General features: G+C 38.5%; 1 protein-coding gene across 3 annotated transcripts in view; it reads right to left on the reverse strand.

Annotated features, from left to right (window-relative positions):
- Nucleotides 1-21,438, reverse strand: part of RICTOR (RPTOR independent companion of MTOR complex 2) — a 91,028-nt gene that overhangs the window by 13,694 nt on the left and 55,896 nt on the right. For all 3 annotated transcript variants that reach the window (XM_055698294.1, XM_055698295.1, XM_055698296.1), the window contains 12 exons: nucleotides 19,676-19,811; nucleotides 18,919-19,118; nucleotides 17,663-17,789; nucleotides 10,744-10,908; nucleotides 10,221-10,297; nucleotides 10,052-10,130; nucleotides 9,089-9,198; nucleotides 5,911-5,998; nucleotides 5,037-5,129; nucleotides 4,064-4,170; nucleotides 3,180-3,409; nucleotides 1,347-2,376 (listed from right to left, as the gene is read on the reverse strand). In XM_055698294.1, the coding sequence (XP_055554269.1) occupies nucleotides 1,347-2,376; nucleotides 3,180-3,409; nucleotides 4,064-4,170; nucleotides 5,037-5,129; nucleotides 5,911-5,998; nucleotides 9,089-9,198; nucleotides 10,052-10,130; nucleotides 10,221-10,297; nucleotides 10,744-10,908; nucleotides 17,663-17,789; nucleotides 18,919-19,118; nucleotides 19,676-19,811 (2,442 nt within the window). The remainder of the gene's footprint in view (nucleotides 1-1,346; nucleotides 2,377-3,179; nucleotides 3,410-4,063; nucleotides 4,171-5,036; nucleotides 5,130-5,910; nucleotides 5,999-9,088; nucleotides 9,199-10,051; nucleotides 10,131-10,220; nucleotides 10,298-10,743; nucleotides 10,909-17,662; nucleotides 17,790-18,918; nucleotides 19,119-19,675; nucleotides 19,812-21,438) is intronic.

Consider the following 21,438-nt stretch of genomic DNA (forward strand, 5'->3'; position numbering starts at 1 on the left):
GTCTGTTGTCATATGTACATCTGCAAGGAACCTTCTCAGAGACAGGTGCGCTCCAGCCATTTCAGTTCAATGTTAAACAGGTCAGCTCAAATCCCTGAGCATAACCACTGACACCAGAGATCATGAGCAGCTAAGCACCAGGAATACTGTTAGTACTACACTGCTTGCAGAGTCTCAGGATGAAATCAAGGGCATTACTGCAAGGAATGGTACATTATTACAGCCGCAACAAAACTTGTACTGCCACTGAAATGACGCTGATCTGTTCCTGCATTAGCACAGGAAGCCAGTGACGGAGCATAGTGCAGCTTATCCACTGAATCATCCTGAACTGGACCAGTACACTGAGTCTAGCTCTAACATAACTGACAAAGCTAACAAAACTCACTTCATGGCATCTTTGCAGAAAACATCAACAAACAAACGTCGCTCTTAATCAGGACAAAAATGCATAGTAGTAAATGGATACTATACACACTCAACTGGGTATGTGCAGTGCAGTTCAGGGACTGGGCATTTGCTGTTCCGTACAGTGAGCAGATGACTAATGTACTGCTGGCTTGTCCCCTTCCTGTCATCTGAGAGGAGGATGTTCAGGCAAGAACAGAGACAGAAAGCATCCTTCCTCTTTCAATAGTAATGTGATAATCCAATGCAGTAGCAAAGATCATTTGAAAGGAAAAAACTGGTAGAAGAGCTTATATGAGAAAGTTGTTAAGCCTTGACTGTAGCTGCTGGGAACAGTGTCAATGTCATGAGCTAGATATCTTATGTAACTATCTAATTAGTCTTCAGAACATTTAATATTATTAAAAAATAATGAGGTGACACTGCCATCTAAAAATAAATGATACAAGTAAAATTTTTTGCTCTGCTGTAGCCAAGAAGCCAAACTGACATTTTTATTAGTCGTATCGCCTCAGTGCCACAGGGAACATGACTAGAGCATATTGGCAGAGTCCCTGACCCTGACTACACGGGCACTTTTGTGTGACTGCAACTTTAGTAATGTCAGCAGTGTAATTGCATTTAAATATTAAAAAATTAAACAGTAAGCCAATGTGATGAAAGAAAACATTTTCCTTTGTCACTAACAGCATTAAAGAAAGGGGCTGAGCACAGCTACAAGAACCAGGCTTCTCTGACAGCACTTATGAAACTGAGAATTCTCATTCCATTACATTATTTCCCCAATATTGATTCTGCTTTCAATGAAGTTATGAATCATTCTGCAACACCTGTCATGTTTAGGTGAAGTTGGAAAAAATATTAGAAAAATACTGTTCTTATTCAATAATTGCTCTTACAGCTCTGAAGAAATAAATGAGCACACAATAATCCCTTACCGACTTGGGGTTAGCCGAGAATCCAGGCTGCCAGACTTCATGGTAATAGTGTCAGTAAACAGCACGTCCTTTGCTGGAGATGCTAGGGCTTCCGAGTGAGACAGTGAAGGATGCATCCTCTGCTGTTGTAAGCGTTTTAGTGTAGCATAGCCAAAGGCATCTCGAGAACTTGTGTAGCTAAAGTTATAGTCAGCAAGACTTTTTATCGTAGCTAGAGAAGGAGCTTTAAGAGACTGGGCTCTTCGGGGAAGAGTATGAGAAGACCCTGGCAATACCAGGGACACAGAATTGGATTTTGAGAGAGGCAGGTGGTTAGAATGTGGTGTTGAACAGTGACTTGGTTTAACTGTTTTTGTGCTTACCACAGTACTCAAACTTCCATAGTCAGTATCTACATTCGTAGTGTCCACACCTACAGTCTCCCTTGAAGGGCTAGAGCTCATTGAGCTTATGCCACTTGTTGTGGTATCTGTATTAAAACTTAGGCTACGACTCTTGAAATGTGTTTGTGTAGTACCATCTCCTATTAGCCTTTCTCTGCTTGTATTTTCCCGATGAATTTCATTTCCAAGACCTTTTGGCAGCTTTAGATCATTTTCTCCAATACTTGGGGTACTATCAGTATCTTCCACGTGCTTGCTTCCAACAAAAGAAGTTTCTAATCGTAACGTCTGGATTTTAGGAACTCTGAAAACAGGGTTGAATTCTTCCCCAGCAGGAAAGTCTATGCTACTGGCAGGTTCTGTTACTGTACGATTTCGCCTCAGAACTGATTTATTGTCAGATGATGTCAGCTTTGCTCCTTTTGGATCAGTGCCACTTCTGTGTTTTTTATTAGGTAGAGTAAGAGAGTTTAGAATGCGGTTTTTCACAAGTCTACTAGAAGAAAAAAAAGGAAAGGGACTACGGTCTTTGTCCTTTGAAGGTCCAGGTCTGTCACAAAATATTTGTTCTGCATCTTCAGTAATATCTAGGAAGAATGTACTAGTGGAAGTACCACCAAAACGGTCCTCTTCCATGATGAACATACCTGAAATTATACAGGACTGTCACTGAAAATTGTTTATACACTTTGAAGAAATGTCTGTGTTGCAAAAAAAGTAAGCAAATCTGTGTAAGCCGAAGTGGGAGGCTACATGATTCACTGCATTTTTTAATGCAGCATATTCTCTGCAGAATTTAATAGTGTAAATTAAGTATCTTGAGGAGGACCTGAGCTGAAGGTCTCATCACTTCAGAAGAAAAGCCACTGCCTTATTTCAGTGCAAATACCCAGTTACTAGGATTATAACCCATGTGTTCCTTTAATGATATCTAAATATGGTATATTTCTGGATTTAAAGTCCAGATATCCACAGCAAAATTAAAATGTATTAGATACTCTAAAATACACAAGAATTTAAATACAGCAATAGTCTGTGTGTATATATACACATAGAGATTATATGTATTTATATTCTAGAATATTCCTTTGAGGACAACCAAGTAACTGTATGTTTATACCTCAGCATGGAGATTTCCTCAGCAGGGTATTACAGCAAGCTGCCATGACTCAACAGAAAAACTAGTAACTTAGCCTGATGTTAAAATTTCTTACTTCTACACCAAATGTAAACCCCCGAAAGACACTGTTCTCTTCCCTCTCACTTGCCTACATCCCCCGAATGCACACTAACTGTCCCCTTGCCTGCACTCCTTCTTGCAATAACATTTTTTACAGTATTTGGCTGAACCTCATCCTGCTAGAAGGTTCATAAGAACGCCAAGATGCTGTTCTGTGGTGGGGTTTGGGGTTTTTGTTTTGTTTTTTTGGTTGTTTTTTTTTTTACTTACTTGAAGGAGCAGATTCACTTTCACTGTTGTGCCTAGAGCTGGTGGACTCAGAGTTCAAACTAAGAGTACTGGGTATAGAAGAGAGTTCATTGCAGAGCTGCTCCATGTCATCAGGGACCACTGGCCAAGGCTGTCTACGACTGTGTCTCACTGCATCCCAGTTATGATGCTTCAAAATGTCACATCCTTGTTTAGTTTTGGCTATTAGACCAAGCACGTAGACACAGGTTCTGTATTTAATGTATATATGGAAAAAAGAGCAACAATAATAGCATCTAATTTAACTAAACTTATTTCTCTTTTGAAAGGAAACTTTCAAAACAATTCAGCAGAAACTTCACAAAACTGCCAAGTAGCTTTTGGTTCATTTTTATGTGTAAGTCAACGGAAGCTTTAAAAATGGACTAAAATATCTGAGAACAATATCCTATTCAGAAATAAAAACTAATTATTCCAATAGTCTGATTACAGAAAGTAGAAAAGTATCTTTTTTTTAAAATATGCAAAAGGACAAATATAGTAGCAATATTAGCCAAAAGACCATCTATTTATGCTTTTAAAGATTCAAAAATACATTTAATAAAAATTATGGGATAATAAAATGATTACAGAGATATAAGTAGCAAATATTTTAATTGTTTTTTTAAAAAAGGAGAATAGTATGTATCTTTTTTCATAGGTTTCATTTTCTTACTCCATGTTCTTTCACACTTACTATACAATTCTGTGATTGTATAGGACTGAGATTGATACTCAGTTATTGATCTTTAATAACTGACTACCAAGTAAGTAAAAAACTATAATCATGTAAATTAGGTAAGGCTATCTGAAAACCTATACGTGAAACTTACAGATGGTAGTTGCCATAAATTGGATACACATACCCTCTAACAGAGAGAACCTCACAATGTTGGGCAAGTGCCATTATATCAGGAATTACATTCTCCTCTTGAAGTAAGTTAAGACCCCAATTTGATGATCCAATATTGCCCTGGAATAAAAGTTTTGTCAAGTAAGCTTTTATTCTGATGTGATTTGAAGTACTATCAGTGTAAAACTTTTGACATTTTTGTTTGTTGGTAGTACAGTTTCAAGCCACGTCTTTGCAAAGCAGTTAAGTTATCTGAGCACCCTTTCTGGCATTTCCTAGTTGCGCAAATCCAAAAAAGAACTTTGCACATAATGTATAGTACTTAAAACTGCTCACAGTTAACTACTACATATTCCTCATTTTACCAATTCTACTACAGCCAAAAGCACGATGTTGTTTACTCATTTTACATTCTCTTACTCAGGCATTTTATTACCTACAACATCTTCCAGTAACAGTCACCTTGGACAAATGTTCCCAAATAAACTTTGGGAAAGACAAGAAAGAAGCAGATGAACAGCTGAGGTGGCAAAGCAGGTTCAGAAATGTAGCTCTGACAGGCAGAGACATGAGGTTTTTGCCCATCACAAGTACCAAAGGTGTCATAACCATATATATTCACATGCATCAACAGTGGCAGCCAACTTTCTGCCAGAAACACTGAATTTTGCACCACCACAGTAAATACATTAAAGCCAGACCACAGCAACTTCTAACTACTGGTTTCATGCTAATACTGTTGCTACATGTGATAATCTGTTCTTTTTTATTTTTTAAAAAAAGAATAAAGAACAAAAAAGGTGCCGTGACCCATTTTCAACTGGAAATCCAGTTAAGGTACAGAATACCAACTTGGAAAAAGTCACACATAATTTACAACAAAAAACCTAATTAATGATTTTATGGAACTTTCCTTGGTTATTTCAGAATCGAGAGTCATAACAGAACTCAAACAACTGCAGAAAGTTTTGAAATCTTTTACTAACCAAGGCCCAAAGGGCTGCTTTCAGCTGCTTAATTCCTTCCCACTTATCCAGCATTGGGGAACGAACAGTGTAACTTAGATCTGTAACAACACTCTGAGGGAGAAAAACAGAAGACAAAACCAACTCACTCAGTTGGAAATGAAAAGGAGACCTCAAGTCAAACAGGTTCTCCTGCATTTTTAATAAAATGGTAAAGCACTAATTTAAAGTATGCACCCTAAAATGAACAGCGGTAGTTCTGGAATAATAAGCATAAATTAACAGCAACAGCAATGCAAGTAGAAAATTTTAATGTAACCACTGACTGCATCAAGTTAATTCAGATTTTATAAATATAACAGATTAATCAGACTAACACACTGCAATATGTAAGCTTTCTCTTAAACTTTTCAACTGTCACATTCAATTCATTACATCATCTTGCAAACCTACATTAAAAGTGAACTCATTTAAGTAACAATGTACTGGCTTAGGGCTTGTTTTCTTAGTTTTTCAGAATACTAGAAGTAAGATTTTATTCCCCCATCTCCACATTTTTGTATGTGTAAAAGGATAGACACAGTTTATGTCTCTCTCTCTCTATACATCGTCAATATACAATTCACTCACACAGACTGAAAAATTTTAAGATTTTGCTAGCCATTGTAAGTAAAATACTGAAATATTAGAGAAATACCTCGCAGTGTCAGGAAGGAATTTTAGTTAAGAATAGATGGCAAAGACTGTCTTCACAAATATTTGGCCCCATATAACTTAAGATTGTCTTAATCGCCATATTTTGCAATGACTGTTTAAATGCCATCTCTTAAAAAATTTTAAAAAGTTTACAGAACTCTTTAAAATCTTTCAAATTATTAATATTTTTTGTCCTCACCTGAGACTCCAATAAGTGGCAGCCTGTTTTATGGTGCACCAGTTGGCCATAAAGGTGAACTGGCAGGTAGACATGAGGTCGCTGTAATCTGGTGGAAAAAGAGATCATATGCTATCCCAGCAGTTTTGACATTTTCTTATTAAAATAAAATACACTGCAATGTAATGCAATGAGTTGAGATTTTTTCAGACAAAGAGGATTCTTTTGGAGAACTTAGAAAAGAACAGAATGGAGTATTTCAGTTGGAAGGGACCCATAACAATCACCTAGTCCAGCCGCCTGACACCGCTTCAGGGCTGACCAAGGGTTAAAGCTCGTTACTAAGGGCATTGGCCAAATGCCTCTGAAGCACTGACAGGCCTGGGGCATCGCCCACCGCCCCAGGAAGCCTGTTGCAGTGTCTGACCACCCTCTCGGTGAAGAAGTGCTTCCTGACGTCCAGTCTGAGCCTCCCCTGGCGCAGCTTTGAACCCTTCCCGCGTGTCCGTCAGCGGATCCCAGGCAGAAGGGATCAGCACCTCCCTCCCCACGCCCCCTCCCCAGGAAGCTGCAGAGAGCAGCGAGGTCGCCCCTCAGCCCCCTTTGCTCCAAACCAGACGAGCCCAGAGCCTCAGCCGCCCCGCGCAGGCCATGCCTTCCCGCCCTCCCACCAGCGCTGTTGCCCTCCTCTGGGCGCCTTCGAGGACCTTCACACCCTTCTGAAATGGCGGGGCCCAGCACCGCGCACAGCACGCGGGGTGAGGCCGCACCGGCGCTGGATGCGGTGGGACGTCGCCCCTTCTGAGCGGCGGGGTGGGCTGCCTTTGGTGCCCCCGGGATGCGGTTTGTCCCTCGGCTGCCCGGGCACTGCTGGCTCATGTTGAGCCTGCTGTCAACCAGCACATCCAGATCCCTTTCTGCAGACCACTCCTCTCCCAATTTATACTTGTGCCCAGCATCACTCCATCCATCCTAGGTGCAGAATCCAGCATTTGGACTTGTTAAACTGCATCCCATTAATCATTGCCCAATGCTCCAATCTATCTAGATCCCTCTGCAAGGCCTCTTGACCCTCAAAAGAGTCAAGAGCATCTCCCAGTTTGGTATCAGCAGCAAACTTGCTAATCGTGCATTCAGCTCCTGCATCCAGGTTGCTGATAAATATACTGAACAGAACTGGCCCCAGAATTGCGACCTGAGGAACATCGCTGGTGATCAGTCACTAGCCTTATGTAGCCACATTCACTGAAACCCTTGGAACCCTGCTATTCTTCACCCAGAACATCATGAACCTGTTCATCCCACAGCTGGACAACTTTTCCAAAAGGATGCTGTAAGGGACAGTATCAAAAGCTTCACTAAAATCCAGAAAAAAATATATCTGCTGCTTTGCCTTCATCCACTAGGCAGGTGACCTTATCACAGAAGTTAGTTAAACAGGACTTTCCCCTTGTGAACCCATGCTTACTGCACCTGATGATTGTGCTATTCTTTAAATGCCTTTCAACAGTACTCAGTATGATCTTCTCCATAATTTTTCCAGCAAGTGAGGTCAGACTAACAGGCCTGTAGCTTCCTGGGTCTTCCCTTACACCCTCCTTGTAAACTGGCACAACACTGGCTAGCTTCCAGCCAGCAAGGACCCCCTCAGACTCCCAAGACATTTGGCAGATGATTGAGGGGTCCTGCCACAACATCTGCTAGCTCCTTCAGTACTCCAGAATTACCCCATCAGGTCCCATGGACTAGTGACCATTCAGCTGATACAGCTGGTCCCTTACAATTTCAGTGTCCACAAATGGAAAGTCGCTGTTCCCACAGTTGTGGTCCTCCAGCTCAGGGGACCAGGCAGCCTAAGGTCTATCAGCATTCTTAAAGACTGAGGCAAAAAAAGCACTGAACACCTCTGCTTCTTCTTCATCCCTATTAGTCAGCTGACCACCTTCAACAAGTATCAGTTCAGTGTTTTCTTCAGACATCCTCTTGCTATTAATGTACTTAAAGCCCTTGTTATCTAACACAACACTAGCCAGTTTCCACTGTAATCGAGCTTTGGCCTTTAGTGTCTTCTCCCTGCACATACGAACCACAGCTCTATAATCTTCCCGTGAAACCTGACCTTGCTTCCAGGGATCATAAAATTTCTTTCTCCTTGAGCTCCACAAGGAGTTCCCTGTTCAGCCAAGCTTGTCTTCTGCCTCACTTGCTTGACTTACAACACAATGGGACTGCTTGCTCCTGTGCTTTTTAAAAGGTGGTTCTTAAAAATGGACCAGCACTAATGGACTCCTAAACCCTCAAAAGCAGATTCCCTGCTAAATAGCTCCCTAAGTTTGCCCTCCTGAAGCCCAGGGTAAAAACTCCGCTGTCCTTTTTTCTCACTACAATGAAATTTTTAAACTCAACCATTTCATGATCACTGTGGCCAAGACAACCACCCACCACCACATCTCCCATGAGTCCTTCTCTATTTACAAACAGCAAGTCTAGGAGGGTGTCTTTCCTAGTTGGCTCACTGAGTATTTCTGACAAGAATTTATCTCCTACAGACTTCAGGAATTTCCTAGACCTGCTCAGCACAGCAGTACGGTATTCCCAGCTGATGTCTGGGAAGTTGAAATCCCCCATGAGGACAAGGGCTACCGAAATTTTTCCTGTCTACAGGATAATCCGTTAGGGCTAACATCCTAGCAGAGTAATAAGTAATAGACACCCAACGTCTGCTTTGCTTGCCATCCCCCTAATCCTCACCCAGAAGCTCTCAAACACATCACCACTAACTGTAAGGGCTGTACAATCAAACCCCTCCCTTACGTTATAGCCACAGCTCCAGCTCACCTGCCCTGCCTATGCTTCCTGAACAGCCTGTAGTCCTCCATCCCAGCACTCCCGCTGTGGGACTCGTTCTACCAAGCCATGCTAACATCAATACCAAAGCTCTGGGAACTGAACAATGCTTTCAGTTCATCCTGTTTCTCACACCATGTGCACTGGTGTACAAGCATTTCAGATGTGCTCTTGCTCCCAGGAGCACTGTAAATGTTCCCAGCACCATTGCCACCCTCAGGCGATGCCATGCCAATGCTTAGCTTACCTACTGCAATCCTGTTGGTATCCCATTTCCCTCCACATTCTACTTTAAAGCCCTATTGATCAGTCCCACCAGCTTATGCCCAAAGATACATTTTCCCAAATTTACCTTTGGTTGCTCCGACGAACATAGTTATCACCATCAACAGGTTTGCGGTATGTTGTAAGTGCTTCATTAAGTTGTTCTTCAATCAACTCAACGTACTTTAAGTTGTATTCCTAGAAGATAACAGCCAAAGGTTGACACAATACTATTACATTTTATAGTATGAAACTTTGTAAAGGAAGGAATAACTGAAGTGCTCCTTAAGGAAGGCTGAACTTCTTTATGATCTGAAGATGGGGCTCACCAAAATTACTGTACTTCATACACACAATGAGTTTGCAGGGTCAACAATTGAAAACAATTATTTCAGAGAATTTGTTAAAAGGAAGGAAAGGAGATGCTTCACATCTGACTTTAACCCAAACAATCTAACAGGCCACCGCGTATTTCAGTATTCCTAGAGAAGTGACATCTTGTAGAGTTAGTAAAAAAAAAATGCCAACAGGAATGAGAACAAGTATTTATAATCAATTATGAAAACAGAGTAACGTATGAAGAGTTTTATTTTACTCGTGGCAACGATGCATTTGTCTTAAGTTTTGCGTTCCTATTCACTTCCTAACAGCATATCTATCTTCATTAGCTCTAGACTTTAATTAGCAACAATCAGAGGTAACAGGTATCTTGAAAATTGTACTTCTTTATGCACTTCTCCAGCTATGACTTTACAACATAACCTATTTTAGGAAGTAACTACACTCCTGAAATATTTTTTGAAGTATCAGAATTATATAAAAGGCCTGTATAAATCAAAAGCACACATGTACAGAGGAGCTATGGAAGTGTAAATCCCTCTCCACCTTTTTCAGCAAAATCGTTAAAGTAACCGAGGCAATAAATGTATTGACATTAGCAATTCACGTATATGAATACGCAGTATTTTTGAGAACCTTTGACTTTCTAAACCTGCATATTTAGACTCTTACTCCTCCTAGTATCAGACATACTTTTTATTCTTAGCATTACCTTCTGCCACTTTTCCATTTGTTTTGTTACATAACCTCTTTCATTTAGATACGAAAACCCCTTTGGGATGGACAGAAATCTGTAAAGTAATATCAGACAGTCAGTAATCCACTTAAAGCAAATCACATAATTTGAATAAAAACAAACACTTACTTGTTTCTACATTTACCTTAGGAGTAGAAGTAAACCCTTGTCTCCAAGATGAGAAAGAGCTGGTTTCATTTGGATAAGGGCATGAAGATTAGCCTAAAATGATTAAAAATGCATAAAGAGTATCTGAGCGCTATATAATTCTGAAAACTGCAACTATTACAATCTGCCAGCAACGAAGCATCAAGTTTTTCACAAAAGGAAGTATCAAACAGCACTAGCCTCATTCTAATATTATCCATTTAGGTACCTTCTAAACATGTATCACTTCACAAAAAGTATAATAATCAAAAATAGCTGAATGAGTCTGAATTCATATTTAAAAGTAGGCATACTCCAGAAGTCTATTCTTTCTTGTCACTGATATTGCGGTATTTTCAGCAAAGGGGTCGATAAAGTATTATGAAGTCCATCAATGACAATCAAGAAGGGAAACCATCAGCAGCTTCTTGCATACTTTTACTTTGCTAGTGGGGGAGGAGTTGGTAACAGCTTACAGAGTAGCATACCAATAAGATACTGAAAAGGGAAAGGAAGCTCACCTTGTCTTCACATGCCTCATCTAGAATATCAAGTGCCTCAGAAGAAATACTTTTATTTTTATCATGTAACTGGGTCACCAGTAACTCAATCCCCCAGTTGCTGAAGAACTCTACATTTGCTCTCAGTAATACTCTTAAGTGTTTTGTTGCATACAACCTGCAGCTCTGCAAAAGTAAGGAAAATGCTTTTTTGAATGAAGGAAAAACAGCTACTGTAGTTAATGATATTTCATTTTAAAAAATACACTTCAATTACCCTATTTTATAGCAAGGAGCTGTGATTCACACCTTATGAATTAAAACTACAATCTAATAGATAACTACTTCTACCTTATCAAATGGGAAATCTGAATCTGTGATCACAAGTAATCTGGCTACTGCAAGTCTCCTTGGAAAGCACGTATCAATTAGTATTCACCGTGAACACTAGCATCACACAAAGTTATTAGCAGAAAAAATACCTTGTAAATGGTCAGTGCAATTGCAGATACTTTCATGTATGCAATGTTTCGCAAAGAACTTTAACAAGCAAATATGTAAGAACCTCTGGGGAACGTATTTCAGTAAATTTAAAATTGTTTCCCAAAAGGATCTGATCTTCAAAACTTCTCAGAAAACCTTCTAGATAGAAAAACGTTACTTTCTGTAATAAGACAGTTTCCCAACACTTATTTTACTGCTATGAATTGCTCCAAGTAACAGCAGAATGAAGTAAATATACTGTGAGTTCCTGCATTGCTGTTCAAAACTTGCTGAATAAACAGCATAAACTGATTAACACCATTTTCTATTAGGAAAATTACACACAAAATAAAAGCAAATAGGCTTAATCTACAAGAATCTGGAGTAAGCACAGAAAAACACTGACAACGTATGCTTACTAGGAAAGGCATTAACTATATTTAGACAGGTATAGCTGGAAAAGATAAATTCAGGTGCCCAAATCTTTCTTCAAGTCTTCAGTCCCTATACCTTTTTTAAGGCTGTGATAGCTATAACCAAGTAAATTTTCTATACATTAGAATATAAATAATCTATGTTGGGATGCGTGTAAAGAACTGTATTCCAAGCGATAGGTGAAGTGATGCAGGTTGGACACCACCACCTAGGTTAACAGTATCTTCTGGACCGTTTACTTTTTCTCCAGAAATATTTGGCAAGCAGGACTTGAAAGAAAAACGCGAGTAGGAAATATGAACATGCACTTTCCAATTCAAAAACTTTGTTTCATTATTTCACCTTCAAATATCATGTGCATATTTCTGCTTTTTCAGTATAGAGAAGCTTTTTGATTTTGAAGGGAAGGCAGGATGTAGCACAGGTACCAAGAAAGACTGTGGAACAGTGATTCACAACTGACCTAAGCTGCACAATCATTTTGAAATGGCTTGCATCTCTTCAGTGGTATGTCTGGTATGTGGGATAGGCAACCAGCAGCGTATTTACTAAAGATCAGAACAAGCTTTATTATGTCAAAACAATCACTTGGTAAGTTAGGCCCACAGAGTAACACAGTAATATGAAACCAGATTTCAGTGTCACATAGTTCAAGTACTAAAATCTGTCTATAAAGAATTGTTGTTACTGCTATAATTACACTGAGTGTGATACAGAGGACAAAAGATACCAATGTTCACTTCCTGAAATACTTCCTGAACAGGAATTAATCTATCCAGCAGCTAGTACAGAGAGCTAGAATAATTTTTGGTTTCTGCTTGGAGAAGGAACAGATAAGATGGAACTCATGACTCTGATGCAACATTAAAATGGCAAATAAAATTCACTGCAGATAAATCTGAAACAATGAGCTAAAGTAAAAAAATAATCCCAGCTCTATACATGCAACAGGCTCTGAGCCAGCTCTCTCCACCCACGGAAAAGATCTTTATACTAATATTAATTCTGTGGAAGCATTAGATAGAAGTTCAATGGCAGCCAAACCCACTGAAAGTAAACAGAACAAAACTCATCAGCATTGTCACTAGGTAAATTCACTGAGTGCTGACATCCTGGACACTGTTCTGGTTTTCCTGCCACCATCAGAAAGAAAAAGAAGAACAATTATAAAGGTGTAAAGAACAGCAGAACAGGGTTTTAAGTAACTGCAGGTATGGAAAAGGGTCTTTACAACAAAGAAAGACTCAGACTAAGATATTCAAACCTCAGACCTGCTGCAAAGCCGCTGTGTGCATTCGCAACAGCGGTAAAGACTTCAATCAGGGCCACAGCCTTTGTGTGCAAGATCACCTGTACGCATTTCCCAGATCGGAGGGGTGAAGCCCAGCACTGCTTCTCCAGATGAAGCAAAATCCAAGAATGTTTTCACTTTTGATGAGAACTGACAGGAAAACCATTGCAGAGGATATCTGGAGGAAACAGGTATTCCCCTCTTCCCCTCATGCATGAAAAACACAGATAAAGCCCTGTACTAAGTCTGACAGAAGATCCTTCCTTTTACTACTAAAGGCCTTTGAGACCCTTAGAAGTGAAGAAGCAAGTCAGAGGTCACTAAGCTTAGCCGATTACACACAGCTCAGCACAGATGCCAGCAGATGTAGGGTAAAGTCTACCCCTTTGATAAAATTTTAGGTCATGAACTACAGCACTTGAGGACACACTGGCTACTCCACTGTTTCTACCATGAACTGGCAGAAAGGCAGCTGAGAGTATTAATTTGCTTCAGCATGAATGAACAAAGCACATCTGGAAGTAGGTTAAGATGAGCTTCTGCTTCACTGATCTGCAAGGTTATTGCTCTGTAAATGTTTTTGTTATATACAGCCAGCCCAAAATGCTACTCTTTGCTTCTAACGCTAAGCTGGCTACAGAAATTACTTTTCCTTGTTCAGAGACACTCATTAGCAAATGGCTAACAAACGTGCTTCAAAGCTTTGGGTAACTTTAAAAGGTGTATGAGGCTATAAACTTCAGTTAACCCAAGAAAAAGCACATTTTCAGCTTTTGAAATAAACAGATAGGTATCTCATTAACAAATGTCTCAGGGAATTAAAATTTCTGAAGGGAAGAAGCTTTACTGGAGACAGTCTTCCTCCCTCAGAAAACACAGCTCTTCAGAAGTTATGACCAGTCCCACACATTATTATTGCTTTTAAACAGAATTTAGAAGCCACAGGCAGCATACAGAATCAAAATCACATTTTGTCTTCTGGGTTATTAATTAATACAAACCCTTTCAGAGCCCTACTGTACAGGCTCCACTCATCCTATGAGGTCTCATCAGAAGCCTTTGAAAAAGGAAGGTGGAAGGGCAAGTGCCTTATTTGAATTGAACTGCATGTTCATTTTTAATCTTAAGGTTCACTTACTTGTCCAAGGCGACAGAACGTCAGTTCTGGTAGTATTTAAAAATATATTCTCCTATGGGACAGTGCAGTGAGTGGTATAAACTGTGCTAAGCTTTAATTTTTTCCTGTCATGCCTGCTGAAGATGGAGGAGTATATTTTCTTTTGCTGTCGACAATGCTGCTATTTCAGAATTCCAGACTGTAAACCCCACAAAATGGCAGATACCTTCCCCTAACATTCCCCATACTCTAAGCAGAGGTACTTCCAAATTACTCCTCAGTCAGTGGAGCTGCCCATGCAAATACCTGTAAGTTCCAGTATTTCCATGTTCTTTCAGATAGCTTTTCCTCTTGGAACTGACATCTATTTCCACCTCACACGAGTATGTGAATTTCGGGAAGAGACCCGTAGTTTTGCCAACTGCAGTTGCTCAAAAATACCACTTATACTACTAAGAATACAGTTAATACTGAATAATCAAGAAGTTTTATCCTCTGGATTAGCTTTTTACACCTTTGATCTTCTATTGGGAACATAAACACCAGAAAGACCGAAGACAGCATTTTGTCCAAGATATGATACTGGCAATACTGTGTAAACCAAGGATGGCCAAAGGGTTCTTGGACAGGTCAACATTATGCCTTTTTGTCAAGTAGTATTTAGTGAAATTTTCTCTTCAAAATCCTATCACTTCCATTTCCACTGTAAGAATGTATGGGATTGGGCACATGGTAAAACAGGAAAAGAATTTAAGTAAATAACTTTTATACACGTATGAAATCATCTGTGGTTGATGCAAATGTAGACCCATTTCTAATGGCTGAGACAGTCCATTCTGTTTGTGTATTTTATCTAGGAGAGTCACAAAATACTCCCCTATGAATTCTAAGAATTCCAAGCAGATCAACTAATTCAGGAAAAAAACCAACTTGAAATAGTTTTATCTATCTCTCAGGGTTCAGTATGTTTCACAAAGGAAGTCACGCTCTGTTTAGGTTCGAACAGTACATCATCTTTGTTTTAGTATCCTGATAGCAAAAGATTCATTTACATTTGTGATGAACAAATAAGATTTAATTATTTTTCGTATTTCTTAAATGTGTTCTAAATTCTTTTTTTAAAAAAGAAAATACCGAAGGAATTCTCATGGTATTGCAACACATAAAAATCAGGGTACAGTCTTATCCAGTGCAACACTGAACTCTAAACAGCAAAATTTAAGTCTCAACAGATGTCACCTATGAACTTGCCTGAAGACTGACATGGCTAGATACCTGCTATACCTGAATGCACACCTAACACTGACAGTAAGGACTATTGACTGTGCACATATGGGAAAGGTTAGACTTACAGAGCAAGTCAATGCCCGGCATTTGAGAAGTTCTACTAGTTTCTGTTCTTCCAGATTTCAGGAGACTGTGAAAAATAGACAGTTACCTGATCTCTGCCATTTCACTAGACAATATTGCTAGACCCATACCTCAATGAGACTGGGAAATGGAAGTATTAGACCTCAGCAGCCATAGGCTACTAATGTAGGCTGAGACTTTAAAACCTCATTGATGTGAGAAGGTATCAGTGTATCAGCAAGAAAAGATCTCAACTTTAAAACTGATTATTTAGGTTTCAAATCCAAAATGTGCGTTCTTAAACTCTTAAGCCTGTAGAGTATCTCTTAGCTTTCTCCAGAGTTTTACTTTGACATCTGTCAAGCTCCGGCATCAAACAGTCAAGGTAATGCCAGCAATCAGATCGCAATCTAATACTTTTTACAATCCCAAACAGATCAGAATTAAAATGGGTAAACCTGGGGGTTCAACAAGCTTTCCTAATTTCTAAGGTGCTGGAGAGTGATGTCTAACCTATTCACATTTAAAGTACGGGAAGTGTTTACTACCCATTGTTCATTAAGCTGATTTACAAATAGGTGGAAACTCTATTTTTAGTTATCATCACTAAGAGCAGCAGTAGCTTTCAACTGCTTTCTGGCTTTGTATATAATTAAGACAGTATGTTCAGACAGTATCTGCACCCCACTTCCAGCCAGCCTGCTAACAGCTAGTGAGTGATATGGGTATCAGAGTTGAATGAATTCTGTTTTGTTCTTCCTCCCTGCTAAGATAAAAAAAAAAGTACAAAAGTAGGTCTTTATAGAACATTTGGAAGGAGATCAACCTATTCTTACCTACATAAAGCTTCTGGTGTAAGTACTGGATGCTTGAAAACATTTGGAAGAATCTCTCTTAAAACAGAATTTAAGTCTTCACACTATAGGTTATCAGAATCAAGAAATCCTTCCCAAAATCTAAACCACAAACGCTAATTCATAATAAAACACCTTAAATTATTAGTCTAACTGTATACTTTATGAAGGAGGTTGTGACAGCATGTCTCGACTTCTTTGTTAACTAGCATTTGAAATGCTGGTGTGCTCTTCCCCTATGTATGGCCCCCTTTTATGAAGCTGGGAGGTGATGGAGGGGGCAGTACCCATTGACACAAAAATCTCAATAGAAAAGCTAAATGAAGTTCCACAGTCTAAACTGCTCTTAACTGACAGTTATTAACAGCATAGAAGTCTAATAAAGACACAGACATATGTCCTCACAACATATTGATTTGTTTTCTTGCTCAGACTAGGCATAAAATAACTTTAGAGAAAGGTTATCAGAGTCATCACTTAAAATTACTCAGTAGGGAGCTTCAGCCTCTTCTTTCAATGAGCCATTCCTTGAACCCCAACTATCTTCATTACCTTCAGACTCCATTCTTTACTTGTAAGAATCATCTTATCTTTGATAGTCTCAGAGAAATATCCTCAATTTCTTTCTTTCCCTCTCCTCTTCCAAAATACAGCGAGACATCTAAAGCTAGCAGCTAGCTTATTCCTTCTTGTATACACTCTAGAATATATTCTGCCTTTATCCAGGAGACAGAGGAATACCTCTCCCTGAAGTAATACGAGTTCTTCCCTAGTTAGATTTCAACTTATGAATTGTCATTTCCCTGACATCAATGCTTGTCTACTATGATTCATTTCTCTTTTTTTAGAAGTTCAAGAGCTTCCTGCCTCAAGTCTACATAACTCCGTGTTTTGTATCTGCTCAGCTTCTTAGATTCAAAAGTACAAATTCCAATGCCTATTTCTGAACCACCCTCTCATTCCAGGAGCTATAGCTTCTACTCCATTCCATCACAGTAACACCAATCATTATCAAAGCAGTATCTACCACTGGCAGGTTAGCTGTTTATTACTGCTAGAAATACATTATTTCTGTTTGTGAAAACAATACTTTCTCAATTGATATAGGATGTCTGCTGACCTAGACAATAGTGTTACACTTGGTTTATGTATTTAAAGACTTTAACCCTCTTTGTACATGAGAGAAAGCTCTATCTGAATGACTTAGTTTCATGAGCACAAACACAATATACGCTGTGAAGTTCACAGCAAATTCAAAAGCTACGTAAAGTAGGAGTTTCATCTCTCTGAATATAAAAATAAAAACCTTTCTGGATATATAATAGTTTAAAAATAAAAGTCATACACCTTGAATAACAAAATAAATGTTTAGTGGCAAATAACAATAAACATAAATTGAACTGAACTTACATCAGTAGCTGCTGTCAGGATTTTAGAAAGGATGACTCTTGCTAACCCATCTCTGCTGTAGTCCAAACTAGAAACAGTCAATTTTAACAAGTGATCCTGGTTCTTCAAAGAACAAAGATTAAGAAGACTGGGGGGTGGGAGGTGGGGTTGTGGGAAAGGAGAGAAAAGAAAATAAAAATCAGTAATTGAACCCACTCAAACCTATTTATTCAATCAACCATTCAAATGTAAGTATTTTGAATTAGACTTTCATTTCTATCAACACAGATCACAAAGTAAGTTCTCATATGAATCAGAGTTAACCTTCAACTATTACAGCTGTTAAGGAGTCAAATGGGGACCAAAAAATGTGCTAAACTGCAAGGGGAAAAACCCCAAACCAACCCTTTTTATAATTAATGCAAGGGGAAAAACCCCAAACCAACCCTTTTTATAATTGCTCCAGTAACTTTGTCAGTATACTTTAATTAGTGATTATGAGTACAAAAATACTGTTTGTGAAGCTCTAAGCAATTCCTCATGGTAAAACATTCCACGTATAAAGCTTGCCATAAGGTTAGTCCTACTAACTGTATAAATTTTATTGTAAATCAAGTTCTCTGAAACCAGTAAAATACTTGAATTTTAAAACTCAATAAAAACAATTCAACCGAAAAAAGACAGTACCTCATAACACCTAAATTTTTACTTGAAGTTTACTATACTTAAAACACCTTAGTATTAGCCACAAGCCAATTCACTCCCTAAGGAAGTACGTCCATTTGTACCCAAACAGAATTTTGAACTTCACAGCGTTACTGAAGTATATTGGACTGAAGCTTAGGTACAACAGGCATCATCACATTTCTCAAACAGAATGATCCCTGCCTGTTTTTGGTGTTTTGTGGGGAGTTCTTTGTTTGTTTGGGTTAGGATTTTTTGTTTGTTTTGTATTGTTGGGGGGAGGGGTATTTTTTTTCCTGTCTTTTCAGTACAGTACCATGTTTCCTGATGCCGATTTCTGCCAGAAAGGTGCAGACAAGAAAGAAGTAAGCTATTTTGTGACACAATCACCCATATCTCATCAGTAGTGACAGACTACAAGACCCTTTCTTAAAAAACCACACCAAAACCCCACAAAACTGGGGATCTTTACTCGAAAACTTCTAAAGTTCTTTTGACTGACAGCTTTACAGATGGTGGTCCTCATGCATAGTTCACTATTTTTATAACTATTGTAACGGTAAGCACAATTCAAACAGAATAAAACCACTCACCACTGAAACACATTACATTTTTCAAGCATTTTCACTCCATGAGGGTGACAAGAGAGAGTACCAAAAAACAGAAAGTAGTGCTGGCTAAGGGTATTTAGTAGCCCATTATTTTGAAGACTACGTTCAGGTTTCATCCCTGATGAAGAATTGAGCCAGTGTACAATATCTTTAACCAATTCCTCCAGGTAACCTTGTCCATCCTAATAAAACAAAAGTAATAGCATTTACTAGTAAGTGAACTGGGTCTCTCTTTACTGAAATCCATAATTTAAAATTTCTTAAAATGCATAAACACAATACAGATACAAAATAGAAATGCTGGCTAGCAAACACAATTCAGACTAAAGAAGAAGGTTCAAGGCAAATAAAAGGAGTTTAGCTTGGAGACATCTTGGGACCAATTCTGTTCTTTCCAGAAAATGTTTGTTCAATGACAATTTCCTCTGGCCTCAGGCATGAAAGTTAGCATTCAAGAAGAAAGGAAAGATACACATAGCAAAAATCAAAACAACTCCAAACCCAACGTTGCTTTTAAAAATGCCATATTTAATAAAGCTTTGACTTAAACACAACAGTACTCCTCACTCTCATTTGGACAATTCAAAACTTTAAGTTACAGTTCTTAATTATACCGATCATTTTAGTTTTAACATCCAAAGTCTTACAGAAGTCTTTACCAAAATTAAGTTTTTTCCCCCTCTAAGTGGCATACAGCAGCATTACTCATTCTCCAGTCCTGCAGAATAACATTTCTTACCTCCTCTGATTCAAGAAGAAATTCAGTGAATTGACAACCCACCACAGTGAGCTGTTTAGCCTTGGCATAGTCCAGATCCAGGTTGGCGTACAGTTTACTGCTAGGCTTGTAAAAATATAGCAATCTCCTTACAAACCTATGGAAAATAAAAAAGTTTGCTATTTTTCAGTATGCAAGGACAGTCTCATAGTACAAAATTACGCTGGTAGGAAAGATAGGACTAAATTAACTTATTTGCAATAAATTTTCCAAAGTTATTAAAACAGTAGTAGATAGCAGTAGTGAGTCTATGCAGACGTGATTTCAGAGATGTGTGTTATAAAAGGTTTTCTAAGCCAGGACTTAAAATAAGCAAAGGCACTCAAAATCTCTATGCTCTTAGAAGCCATAGCTTTCTTCTCATTCTCACGCTTATAATTTATTCTGCTGTAATTTATCCTGTGGTGAATTTCAAAGGCAATACTACCTAGACTACCAAAGAGCTAAAAAAGAATCTGTGACATGAGTTTTCTGCAGCTATGACAGTCAAACATTACTGTGAAAAACACATTTTTGTGTTCCGGCAGGAAAAGGCTGTATTTATTCAGCAACTGTTATTTTCATTAACCTCACTTAAGCATTTCTGAAGCGTAACAGTGATTACAAACACAGACTCTCACTCAAGACTTCCTGAAATCATGGTGAGAAATACAGTTTCAGTTTTGCATTGCAGGAATAAAACTTCACAAAGAGCTTCCACTCACCAATTCTTTGTCAAAAAATAAACACCTATATGTGCTCTAACGTAACACAAAATGCTCTGTCTCAAGGTAGCTATGTCAAGCATTAAGAAAACTTAAGTAAAGGTGCAGTGCTTTAGTTACAAAAAGTGAGAGTAAGCCACTAGCCCCAGTTCTAAATACAGAACCAATTACAAAGGAAATCCAAAGGTTTCTTTAGATTTTGTCAAATTAAATGTATAGTATTCTGGTTATTAAGCATGGATATATGTATGTATATACATGTACATGTGTATACACACATCTCATTAATTGTAGCTCTATGAAATAAAGTGATTATATCTGGAATTTCATTTTAACAGCTGTTAAGATCACCACAAGAACACTAACAATAAAAAAAAATCAACTTATGGAAGGACAAATCAATGTACTTTACACTTAAAAACAAAGTGGCTGTAAATTTATGAAATTTAGCAGTGAAACTGGAGAGATTTAGGGCTTGATCAGTTTTAATTAAACAACAGCAACAGCATTTTAAAGCACCTAACCCACAATCCTGCAGAAAGGATCAATGAGTGTAGAAGTTTTAGACCAACTCAATCATAGATTTTCTCAAGCTATCTGGAATTACATTATTTAGGCACTGAACAATGCTTGAGTGCAGCACAAAACCAGGGAACAGAAACACTGTTGTAGGTAGGTAGGCAGAGGCGTGGGTATGGGCACCACAGCCCAGCCTGCAGACACTGCTTTACAGAAGCAATGTTATAAACTACTAGATTTGAAAAATAATCCTTTACCACAAGGTATGGATTGGCAATTAACACCTGGGGAAGAAAAAACCTCCAAAAATACAAATGCAAAATTAAGTCATGGCTTTTTTTTTTTTTTTTTTTTTTTTTACAACAGGACTACCACTTATGCTGGGAACACTATATAAAGTAACGACTACTTTTTAGTAAAAATTTAAAATGGAGTAGCATGAGCTTTTCAGCATATGTTTTAGCTTTAGCTTTTTCCACAAAGTTATGCAGAAGTACCTTT

Source organism: Falco cherrug, chromosome Z, assembly GCF_023634085.1.
Source record: "Falco cherrug isolate bFalChe1 chromosome Z, bFalChe1.pri, whole genome shotgun sequence".
Classification (NCBI taxonomy): Eukaryota; Metazoa; Chordata; class Aves; order Falconiformes; family Falconidae; genus Falco; species Falco cherrug.